This window comes from Nansenia antarctica (genome assembly GCF_963989245.1).
Source record: "Nansenia antarctica genome assembly, chromosome: 9".
NCBI lineage: Eukaryota > Metazoa > Chordata > Actinopteri > Argentiniformes > Microstomatidae > Nansenia > Nansenia antarctica.
In genome coordinates this window covers 36,146,454-36,159,389 of record NC_137679.1, presented here as the reverse complement: position 1 = coordinate 36,159,389, position 12,936 = coordinate 36,146,454, and the positions used below count along the sequence as shown (strand labels likewise).

Genomic DNA, 12,936 nt, shown 5'->3' with positions numbered 1-12,936 from the left:
GATCAGATCATGTCTTATGTCTTTTCCTCCGTATGATGTCCCTGCAGGGTGCACGGGGATCGTTTACCAAGACATTTACGTGGTTAATTGTCAAATCATCTCATTAGAAATTGCTTGATGGTTTAAAATGAAAGCCGTTCTCTTACCATAGCAAATTATGTGTGGACTGACTGCAGATTCAAATTAAGCAGTGCAGGTGTGTGTCATGTGTAAACAATACACAGCAGAGGTGTGGTAGAAACAGGCCATAAATATTGTTCCACCACTGGGAGCTTGGAAGCCAGCATGATGTTTCTGATCTTGAAAGAGCTCATGAAAACACAGTCTTGGAAACATACGTAGCGCATTATGACTGCCATCTACTTCTCATGCATGCCTTGATCTGAGGAATAGGATTTCTGGATCGGATCTATCTGTTGTTTTACTATTTTAATACCATTGCTTCCTCCTGTGGGCCATGATTAGTAGTGAAAGGCGTACAACATTTTCTTTTCTAAGTCAGTTTCTTCGATCTTCTTCAATCTGACAGCTTGAGTCAAGTCTACCGCAAGGAGTAATTACACAGCGAGTCACAAAATACTTTATCCAGGTATCACATATTCTCTTTATCCAACTACTATAGGAAAGTACAGTTACAGCTTTATCTGAGAGGTGTCTATTTTCTGTAAAGTAAACTAGTGGTTGTATGCCGGTCACAGTAGGATGGGTGTGAGAGGGGGCCACACTCAGGAGAGTAGTAGCAATGCAGCTCGCTAAGCTCCATGGACCCCAAGTCCTCCCCAATAGTCAACACTGCCAGGGACTGCTCCATATTTTTTCAACCTAACGTTCCTTCCCTCCATCTACAGTACCAGGGGGAGACTGCTGGAGGTGGAAACCGGAGGACAGGATACCATTACTCATTTCATTCCATGCAGATTACATTGAGATCTGATTTCTACCTCCACCAGCCTCTCCTGTACAGTACAGTCCCCTGGAACAGGCCAACGGAGCAGCAAAGGGAATCAAGATGGACTCCAAGTTTCTATAATCCTCCAAATCACCACTGTGAAAGAGAGAAGATCGAGATTTCAGAGGGAGATAATGTTCATTTTTCCACAATACCCACAGACAGCTTGCATGGCCAAAGCCCGTCATGGCGGAAATGTTCATCAGCATGTGGTTTATTGAACATTAAAGTAAAGACTCGCTCCATATGGACTCACTTCAGCTCCCCGCGCTGCACTAAAGCTGCTGCAAGTAGTAAATAACTTTGCTCCACGCAGCCATTTCAACGTTATGGCAATGAATAGCATAACTCGACTCAGCCATCCAGGCTTATGGCGATTAATAACCCGGTTCAACACAGCTATTTCATCATCATGCATTCTTTCTCTAAAGATATGAAAAACACATGTAGTGAGCTCAACATTGGGCCAGGTGCATTGAGTGTACACGTATGTGATAGCAACAGAGAGACACACCATGCATCGCTGGAGGGGCAGGGCCAATATCGTGCTTGACAGTACATTACATACATTTTCAAGTTCAATAGCTAAATACGACAACTACTTTGATCGCTACTCTGAGGGCCAGTTTCACAAACAAGGCTTAAGCCTAGTCCTGGACTAAATCACACTTTCAATGTAAAACCTCTGCTGAATATGCGTTTTAGCCTAGGATTCGGCTTAAGGCCCTCAGAGTCGTACTGATTCTTAGTCAATTTAGTCAAGAGATCAAGTTAGAAAGGATAAGAACCTGTGGTGAACTCTTCACATTCTGTGAAGAAATTATTTGGGTGTTGTCCTGCTAGATTAGTCAGTCATGATGAATGGGACGGTTTGATTGGGTCGTGCAGCCAAACCCAGATACAGCAGGGTATGATCAGCTGGAGACCGTTTGTCAGAGTTTCTGGAATGTTCCGTGTCTCCGACAGACCAATCTCTTTTACTGTCTGTCAGTGAACAGACTCCATGATGATCAGTAACTCTGTCAAGAAGACTTTCTTTTTTGATGGATGTTAAAACTGAGAATGAACCACAAGGTCAGAGCATGCATCTGTATATCAAAATTTATGGACAGACTAAATTCAAAATCCAGAGGTACGCCTCATGCAAGCTTTACGACACAGTCACAGCTAGGTTACCCCTACTAAAGCCTCTTTAAAGGAGGACAGTTCTCCACCTCCATCTTGGCCGTCCCTCTTTGGGACAGGACAAACATTCCAACAAATCTGTACGTTCATGCTGTAGGTCATCTTCCAGAGAAAGAGCGGCTGGCATATACAGTACAGGGAGGACTACATTATCCCAGTCAATTTATGTCTGATTAATTAAAAGCAGGCCGTGGCCTGAATTGACATGAATGCGAAAGTGGCTTACACGGTTCTCTTGTTGACTCATATGTTGATAAGATTGGTGTCCAATTAGGCAGGTCTCACTAAGGCCAGTGAGGGAGGGCACTTAAAAGAAGAACCGGATAGAACCTCTTTCAAAGGGTACCGTGTGTGTGTGTGTGTGTGTGTGTGTGTGTGTGTGTGTGTGTGTGTGTGTGTGTGTGTGTGTGTGCGCGCGCGTGCATGCGTGGCTGCATGTGTGGGTGTGTGTGTCAATCGGGATTTAATTGACAGGAAGATTAAAGCTCACATCTGAGAGCTTTTCCCGGGAGCACCAAAGTCGAAGGAGTCTGGTCTCCAGCGCCCGGCTGGGGTTTGGGGTGCGGCGCTCAAGGTTAGCGCGTGGCCCCATGCTGAGTGCGTGCTGTCTGAGATGGGTCCTACTTGTTGGACATTCATTATCAAACTCTGTTTGCTCCTTTCATCTGCTGCTCTCCGCAGCACTCTACGTAAACTACACAGGCACCTTGCAGCTTGACATCTCTCCATTCATGTTGTACCTTAAACAGCATGCTGCCACATCAAAGAACCACGGCTGCCTTTGATGTTGCAAAAAGAAAGAGCCCCAATGATCTACTAAAACCAATGCAACTTTTTGGGAGCTGGCTGGTGGTTCTTATTCATCTCCCAGCCCCACTCTCTTTGAGAAGGTTTCTGCTTCTTCCTGTCGAACCTCTGTTCTTATCCCCGTCCCTTTATGTCAGGACATTGCAGATCCATCACGGCGATTTTGTGTTCTCAACCGAAATGAAGCAAACTAAAGAGGCAGTGCAGAGAGCCTCTTAAAGGGAGTCTCTGGAAGTTGAATTACTACGTGTTAACCTCACGTTTTTGCTTGAGCGTTAACTGATTGGTTATCATACTCATAGGATCATACAATATCAGTGCATTTCATGTAATTAAATTACACAATCCTTTGTTTTAGGCTAACAAGCTTTGGCAAAATAAGATTTGGGGAGGTGTGCCCCTTTTGTGTCCAATGAGGTGACTTCTGAATGTTATTTCTGACTATTTAGGGGACCCATTTTAGCTCAAGAGCACCCCAAGGCAATCTTCCATAATGTAACTTTAAAACTAAAGACAAGAGACCATAAGCCAAGCATAACTTTGCAATTATATTGGAAGTGTCCCCACTGCTCATACTGAAACATGATGTTCTCCAAATATTTTCTAAAAAATGTAAAATCATGTCATGTGGGAGGTTCTCGGACACACACCACACACACACACACACACGCACACACGCACGCACGCACACACACACACACACACACACACACACACACACGCACGCACGCACGCACGCACACACACACACACACACACACACACACACACACACACCATCTGGGACCAATCTTAACCAGTTGTTTCCGTTTGAAACCAATGCTGCAGTAATTAGCAGTTTTTTTTCAAAAGATCTTTAGCTTGCGCAAATGACAAATGTGTTTTTGTTTTTCCTGTTTGTGACAGAAGAACAGCCTATAAATCAGAGCAGAAAACAGATAGACACCGTATATAAAAGGACGTTGTGGGCGTTCTATGGAGGGAAAACCCTCTCTGGTGGTAACGAATGGCCCTTTGTTGTTGATGCTGTCCCTAATGTAAAACATCACTGGGACATTGGGCAAAAGTCTGTTTGTTGGCCATGTGTGCAGACCTTTACTCCTGAGTAGACGGAGCAGTGAAGCTGGCTGGATGACTGGCCCTCAGACCCTCACCCCCTCACCCCCTCTGCTACCCAGGCTGATGACTGGCCCTCACCCCCTCTGCTACCCAGGCTGATGACTGGCCCTCACCCCCTCACCCCCTCTGCTACCCAGGCTGATGACTGGCCCTCACCCCCTCTGCTACCCAGGCTGATGACTGGCCCTCACCCCCTCACCCCCTCTGCTACCCAGGCTGATGACTGGCCCTCACCCCCTCACCCCCTCTGCTACCCAGGCTGATGACTGGCCCTCACCCCCTCACCCCCTCTGCTACCCAGGCTGATGACTGGCCCTCACCCCCTCACCCCCTCTGCTACCCAGGCTGATGACTGGCCCTCACCCCCTCACCCCCTCTGCTACCCAGGCTGATGACTGGCCCTCACCCCCTCACCCCCTCTGCTACCCAGGCTGATGACTGGCCCTCACCCCCTCTGCTCCCTGGCTTAAGACTGGCTCTCACCCGCCTCAACACACAGCAAGTGCAACCTCCATTGATTTTCCGCTTTGATGTGTGTGCTGAGACTTGTTGATTTTTTTTCCTCAAACTAAGAGTAATTTCCAATTTAAAAGCTGCAATTACAGTCTGTGGGATATAAGCCCTCCAGCACTGGCTTCCTCCAAACACTGAATAATTCACCAGACCAGAGTTCATTAGCAATCACACTTCCTCTATTACAAACATCTTTATGTCCTTAGATTAGATTCAACCTTTTTGAGTACAACAACAAAAAATGTTTTGCTGTAGGTACAGGGTCAGCAATAGTCAGCACCCCTGGAGCAATTAGGGGTTAAGTGTCTTGCTCAAGGGCGCAACGGCAGTGGTAGGCACCTTAGATACGATGCCAGCAACCCTCCAGTCACCAGCACACATGCAGCTCCCTCCTGAGACAGGGATTGAACCTGCAACCTTCTGATTGCTAGCTGGCCTCTCTAACCTCTTGGCTACCTGCCGCTCCCTTAGTGGCTGGAAAAATCCAATGGTGGGTGTGGATATCACACAGTAATTACTGCGTAAGGCTTTTGATGCATTAGAATATCTAGTATTGCTTGTAATTGGGCCTATCCCAGGGCAAATTAATGGTTGCTCAGTTTTTGTTTTATCATCTTGCGTTGCCAGAGATGAAAACAGAGATGCAACACTGGAGAATAGAGAGTTGAATGCATTGGCACATGCGCTCTCTGCCGTCTTATGTCGGAGAGCAGTGAAACGAGGGCACGCTCTCATTCACCATACAATATTTTGGGATGAAAGTTGCTGTTTCACAGAGTGTGACATCATATGCCAGAGTCTACCTCTAAGCTTTTCTTTGATTGACGGCTAAGCGTGTTCCCAGGGAGTGGTTAAAGGTCATGTGACTTCTACAGGGATGACCCACCATCAATGCAGGATGATCACACCCATGCCCACTGAGTGATCACTGAGAGGACTGTTTAATCCAGCCAATTGTCATCTCATCAGATCTCTAACAATTGAGCTCTCTCTCTCAAGAGTGAAAACTGTTCACTGGGAGAACTGTTTAATCCAGACTGTTTAATCCAATTGTTTTCTCATCATATCTTTAACAAGTGAGCCCAGTGCAAATGTCAACAGTTAAAAAGTGACATTCACTGCTAGTGACTACAGGGGCAGGCTGCTTGAACTTTAACACTTTGTCAGCTTGTTTCTTAATTCGTGAAGTTGACAATCATTGAAGTGCTTTATTTTTACCCTGCTTTTCGACACATAAAAGGCTGCCACACCAATTAGCTTTAATTCTTTCTCTTTTTTTGGGTTCTTTTCATGCTCTCAGAGTTGGCAGAAACCGCAATATTCCAATCATTTGCATTATCCTGTGAATCTGCTTTGAAGTTCTGAGATACTGTGAGAAAGAGGCCCACTTATCCTGCATGAAAAAATGTTCAAAGCCCATAAATACTCTGGAACAGAGGTACATTATCATTGGATTTGCTTCTTCTTCTTTTTTTCCCTTCGCTCCTGTATTGGTAATAGAGTACCTTGTGTCCTTCTCATCCTTCTTAGCGTTTAGCATCTCGTCTCTACAGAAGCTAGCACCCCACTGTGCCAATCCGCACTTCAAAGCTCTCTGCCTATCTGTTGGAGACAAAGCACAGAGGACACATATGGCAGCCTCTCATTTCCCCACATTTAACTCAATATAATTTCTTATCTGCTTTTGGCAACCAGAAGATAGGGTTCATCTACACCTCTCTGTTACTACCCACCCATCCATCTCTCAACGCAAATGTAACATGACACTGGAGCAGAAGAGAGGCGTTCCTCTTGTCATTGTGCCTGGCAATGTTAAATCTCCTTCAAAGATTATTCACAATTGCTGTTTCGGTATGTCAAACGCTTTTATCCAGGTATACAGAGGAAGTGGAGGCAGACATGGGAGGATGGGCTCTCATGCATGGAATGGAATGAGGAATGGTATCACACGTGTTTGATGCCATTCCTCGTTCCATTCCAGGCATCACAATGAGGGCGTCCTCCAATTTCTACCTCCACCAGCCTCCCCAGGCACTGTGAGTAGGGCACAATGAGTAGGGCAACCTCTAGTCAGTAGTGTAAGAGGTGACTACTGCTTCCTTATGTCTTAGGTGAACGAATTGGCCAATTCCCTCATGCTCTATATGGGCTTCATCTATCCACCTGTAAATCACAAGGAGCATGGAGCAATAAATCAGCTGATGAGATACATAGCACAAATGAATTCATATACATGTAGAATTCCCCTACAGTATATGGGAGAGTCAACAGGGTGTGTGAGTGAGTGATGTTAGTGAGTGTAGCTTTGTGATTGTGTGATCATAGGAGTGGAGCTCTCCCTGAACTGAACACCATCCTGGCTAATTGCTGCATTTCTCTCCACCGCGTCTCATCTCTCTCACTGTCCTGGCGGTCACAGAGCAATTGCTTAGTGTATTTGATGTAATGCTATGGTTCAGGGCTCATCTGCTAACTCCAGAACCTTCCTCACACACTAACCCCCTGACCCCCAGTTCAACCCCCGCTCACACACAGAGCAGGGGGAGCACCAAAGCATGAATGCAACTGAGCTGCTATTGATCCGTGGTTAGTCTAATCATCCCTGTGTGGTCTCCCTAGCGCTCATAAAGCGGCTCCTCTCCTGTAGGATTGACAGCAGACTGCGGCGAGGGGGGGGGGGCTGGGGGGAAGGCAGGAGAGGCGTAATTCAGCTCTGTAATTCTAACTTCGCAACTTTACACTACTGCATTTGATGTGACAGAAGACACGTTCAAAAAGACGTGTCAAACAAATGTTCATATCCAAAGAATGTTTCCCACGGGAGGGATCATCCGTATGGCTGTGGTCTCTCCTCACTGGGGCTGGATTACGCATCTGCATGCGGACCCTGCAGTAGACTGGGATGTGATTGATTGCTTAAAAAGTGAGATGAAGAAGAAAGAGCTATGGAAATGGCGTGGGGGAGATCGTGTCCGGATCAGAAACTGTTTATCACGATAACTGCTGGGTTCTCCCGGTACACAAACGTGGCGATTTAAATAGCTGTGGGTCACATTGCCCGAGAGGCGGACACTCTGCGGTTGTCCCGACGAGAGATAAGCGCATAAGCTGCATATCAAAGTGTGTGCATGTAGAGAGCGTGGCATGGTGGGCAGCTGTGGCCAGCCAGATTTGGGAGCCCTCCGAGGCTCCGTGGGGAGGGATGGAAAGGATCCTGCCTCCCCTCCGCACATGTTCCCCTACGTAAACCCACATCAAACAAACACATACCCGACACATCAAACACGCATGCACGCACAGACACACACACAAATAAAACTACCCGACATAAGCACAAACACATTAAAACCATAATGAAGCAAAGCAAGCAACACATGCATAAACACACCATGAACACAGCAGTCCAGAACAAAATTAAAACGCACAAATACCAGTGTACTGTAGTTAAGATCAGTCATCCAAAAACAACACAAACACAGCCATGCAACGTAGGCAACATACAAACACACACACCACCACCACCACCACCACCACCATCACAGAATGTGTGTATACCCAAAAAACAAGTCAGTATAACAATTATAGGGAACAGGTTCATACTTTAATAAAAGGGTATTTCCCTTGGCACAGTTCTGCTATCAAATAAATAAAGTAATTAATCAAAACCATCTATATAAACTAAACAAAGGTCATGGAGAAAAGAGAAGAAAAAAACATTAGGGAAAAGAGAGGGAAGAGAAGAGAGCAGCAGTGAGGTCCTGCTACGAGGAACAGCTAGTGCTAGACATTTTTATTTTACAACAAGCACCGAGAAATGAAAGTGTGTGTGAGAGAGAGAGAGATAGATAGAGAGAGAGAGAGAGAGAGAACTACCACTCCCTGCTAGCATTGGCACAATGGATATTGTACAGAAGAAGTGACAACGTAGGCAAGTGTCGATAGCTTTGCAGACGTATATATTCGCTCCATTCATTCAATTCTCATAAATAAGCTTATTCCTTCTATGTGACACTGGTAATACACCTTTCTGCAGTCCATATACTATTTACATTAGTTAAACAAAAAAAAAGAAAGAAAAAACATAACTTAGTAGTGGAATACTTGGGGATGGGAGACTTGGCGGTGAATACTGTTTGTTTTATGTTATACAGCTGGAAAAGATGCAGTGCAGTAGGGGATCATGGGAGAATAACATTAGTTGGCAAGGATGTTCCGTAAAGCTGTGGAGTGTCCCTTTATAGAGCGATGGAGCTAGCTACCCCACTACATCACCTGCGATGCACATGGGACTGCTCCTCTGCTGGCCGCGCTGACGGGGGAAGATGGAGGAGGAAGGAGTGTGTGTGTGTGTGTGTGTGTGTGTGTGTGTAACAGAGGATGACAACCTAAGCAGATTCCTGTTTATTAGACATGGTATCTGAGGGGCAGTGGATCACCCGGCTGTCCACACCGCCTGAGTCACCTCGACTCTGGGTCTCTGTGACTCTGGGCAGAGGGTCCACCGCCCGAGTGATACACAACTAAGCCTTCACGACCCATGTCTAATGAGACCACCGTGAAGGCCGGGTGGTCCTTCTGCTCCTTAAAGCAGTTAAAGACTACAGTTAAGTCAGGAGGACATTTTCACCTTCCCTATCTCACAGGGCGGAGCAGGTGCTAGCATCAACACCTCCCTGTGAGCAGCGGGTGGTGGGAGGACACTGACAAAGAGTTATAGTGTTGTGATGGGTTAGTGTGGGATGCCAGTGGAGGCGGCCTGGGGGAGGAGGAGGAGGGGGTCTCTGTGGAATGGGGTGCAGCTGCAATCCCCTTGGGGAGGATAGGGGGTGGGGGAGGGAGTGGGTCCCATGGGAAGGCCAGTCTGAGTGGTGCCTCAACTAATGGACAGTCTGCAGCTGTGTGTGTGTGTGTGTGTGTGTGTGTGTGTGTGCGCGCGTGTGTGTGTGTGTGTGTGCTGGGGCTGGGGCGACGGGCCTGGAATGCACAGGATTCTCGCTGACCTGAAAACACAGGAGCACGGCAGCCAAACTGATCGAGGGTGAGTTTCCAGTTCCAGACGTTCACTAAATCTCAACCGGGACAACAGCTTGAAACACAGACGGCTGGCTCAGAGGTCCACTACACCTGGCCGTGAAGTTGGAAGTTCAACCCGCCTGGAGCAGAGTTTCACACACCTGGATTTGCTCAGAAGCAAATGGGTCACCCACAAGTCATACTAGCTTCCTTCCACCTTCTCTGTGACCAGATGAGACCCAGTCAGGTGCTTTGGGGGGGCCGAGACACTGGACAGACCAATCGTAAAGGGGTCTGGTGTAAACAGCAGTGTGGCGCTGGAGAGGGGGGGGGGTGGGCTGGGCTCTGACAGACAGACAGGCCCTCCGGTGGTTGTGAGTTATGGGCCGAGTGGAGTCTGTGGGCCGGGCCCAGTGTCATCCAGCACCAGCGGAATGAGACAGCTGTCATAGACAGAGCCTTGTTGGCTGGGCCGGCTGATGAAAGGCCTGCTGACAGCTGGGGACAGGGGGGGATGCCGCGGGGACAGAGGGGACAGTCATGTGCCCCTACGAGCCAACATGGAGGACCAGGAGGGACCATTGCTACTGTCTTACCCACGTTGTTAATGTCTGTCTATAGTCGGATGAGCCATAATGGCAGCCATGACAACTCGACAAATGAAGAAGCCTTTTAGAAAGAAAAAGAAATACTACGGGTGTTAAAGGATGCACTGCATGGGGAAACCGGTTGTGTGTTAGTGGTCGTATGCAAAACAGAATAAGAGAAGGATCGTTTAAAAAGGGGGGGGAGAAATAAGCTTCAGATTGTTGACACACACACATATCATATGATCAGTAAAGCTTATAAAGTTGATACGAGCAGTATACCTAGTGTTAAACATATACATACAATATGTAGGTAATATATGCAGGAGCTTTCCAACACTAACAAACGACTGCAGATTGTGGCATGTTTTACAAAACAAAGTATTGACTTGAAAAATGACATCAGAATAATAGCAATAATCATAGCAAACAATTACAATAATACTAGAGGTAGCAGCTGATTAGGGTCTTCTATTTCTCACTTGAACATTTCAAACATGTTTCCTTTCATTTTCGGTCTTCCAGGGTGTGTCCTGTATTGCAAATGGTCTCCAGCGCCTGTCCTCTGACAGCCCAAAGTGTCTCAGGTACGTCGCACCGTCAAGTGCTTTTCAAGTGGTCTTCAGCGGCGACAAGGGTGTCATTGCAGACGAGGAAACAGGTGCACACCGATACACACACACACACGCACACACGCACTCACACACACACACACACACACACACACACACACACACACACACACACACACGCAATCTCACACTCACACTGTCATATTATACAAACTGGACACTTGGCACTGCTCTCCCCTCACTATTTTTCCTTCATATATTTCCTCTTATACATCACAGTCTGTGAACCCGTGGAGTGGTGGTGTGGGAGGGGGCGGGCGGTGCCGCCGTGGCCGTGGGAGAGGGTCGGGGGTCTCAGCCTTAAAGGGATGAGAGGAGTCCGACAGAGTCTTGTCCTCACTCTGTTCCTCAGGCTCCTCTAACACAGCCTTCCTGCTCCCCCGCTCCCCGCCCAGCCCCTAGCCCTCTGGCTCAAAGAGAAGACTCAAACACTGGCCTACTGCCTCACCGGGCCTCTTAATGCCTGGAACACCCCCATAATAAACCCCCCTTCCCCAACAACAGCCCCAACAACACCCCAACACTGGGCTGTGCCTCCCCCGTGTCCTCCACATGTCCTCTCCTCTCCCTCTCCCTCCCCCTCTCTCACTCTCTCTCTCTCTCTCTCTCTCTCCAGTCACCACAGTGCCAGCTCCTCTTGTGGCCAAGGCCTGGGCTTGCTCCCCCCTGGCCTGGTTCCCTGGCTGTGCTCTGCTCTGCTGGGCTGTGCTGTACAGGAGGGGGCTCCTTCCTGCAGTGTCTGCTGGCCTGGGGTAGAGTCCTGGGTGGAGGGGGGGGGTTGGGGGGGGGGGGGGCTGCAGGCCCTGGTACTCGGTCAGGGGGTGGGGGATAGCAGTGTGGGGGGGGGGGGGGGCTCAGGACTGGTAGAAGTGGTGGTAGTGGTGGTGGTGTTCATGGTGGTGGTGGTGCTCGTGCCTCTGGACCACCTGGGCCAGCCCCCCGTCGTAGAGCAGCACGCTGGGCAAGTCCCTGACCTGCTCCTTCTCCACCACGGGGCCCGGGGCCGAGGCCGGGGGGGCCCCCAGAGAGCCCAGGGCCCGGTACTGGTGCTGCTGGCCCTCCTTGGCCCTCTGCTTGTGCCGGCGGTAGGGAGCCGAAGCCTGGTGAGGGGCGGTCTGGCTGGGCAAGGCCGGGGGAGGGGGGACCCCGCCGCCGCCTCGGCTCCTCATCACCCTGCCGGAGGTGGTCTGCGTGGCGGGGGTGCGGCTGTGGGTCTTAGGGGAGCGCAGGGCGTGTTTGTCCTGGCCCCTGGTCCGCGGGGGGCCGCACAGGGTTTCGGGAGGCGGGGGGGGCGCCGCCGGCGTGCTCTCCGTGACCGTCTGCGAGCGCCGGTGGTGGGGGTAGGAGTGGGCGTGGCCGTTCTCGGGTTCGTGGGAGCGGGACCGGGTCTGGGTCTGGTTGGAGGGCCGGGTCTGTGGTTCCGCTTTCACAGTGTGGGGCTCTGCGGTGGGCGGGGCTGCGAGAAGACAGAGGGGGAAACGCGGGTCAGAACAAACACACTGACGTGAGAACCGTGACATCCAGCAGCTGATAAATACTTAAGTCTTAACTGAACGGCCGTTACTCATCGTTACCTCATCAGCCGGTTCAGGTTCGCTCTTCAAAGGCTAACAGGTAACTGCTGCTAACACTGTACTTATAAGGGATCTCTATGAAGTAATCATCCTGTCATCACTGATGTCTGAGACCAAAGCGGCCGCTTTATTACACATAACTCATAATGGAGCTCAGCCCCTTGAACACGTCGCTATTATGCGACGTGGCTCCACATGTTCCTACCGGCCAGACCTGTTGTGTGATCGTGCAGCACACCTGATCATGGCTCCGAGCAGGTGCTGCAGCGACAGGGGGCCTCTTACCTGGAGGCAGCTTCAAAGGACATGGAGGGGGGCGGCAGGGAGGGCCTCTCCATCAACATTATCGCAATCATTATCACTGCCCCCCCCCCCCACCCCCCCCTCACCCCGGGCCCACGCTCACCTGTTCCGAAGCGGGACGTGTAGTTCTCTATGCCGGCCAGGTCCAGGTAATGGTTCCGGCGCTCCAGGTTCTCGTCCACACAGTTGCGCTGGCAACCCTGCCCCTGCTGGGTGTGGTGGTCGCTGTGGTGGCGCCTGAGGGTGGGAGAGGG

At 49.5% G+C, this 12,936-nt stretch overlaps 1 protein-coding gene across 1 annotated transcript in view; it reads right to left on the bottom strand.

The window, feature by feature from the left end:
* Nucleotides 1–11,659: 11,659 nt before the first annotated feature.
* nkd1 (NKD inhibitor of WNT signaling pathway 1) overlaps nt 11,660–12,936 on the bottom strand; it is a gene marked incomplete at both ends in the record, with an annotated part of 32,366 nt that continues 31,089 nt past the window's right edge. Inside the window, 2 exons of the mRNA XM_080538937.1 lie at nt 11,660–12,261; nt 12,786–12,919. Coding sequence (XP_080395063.1) covers nt 11,660–12,261; nt 12,786–12,919 — 736 coding nt within the window. The remainder of the gene's footprint in view (nt 12,262–12,785; nt 12,920–12,936) is intronic.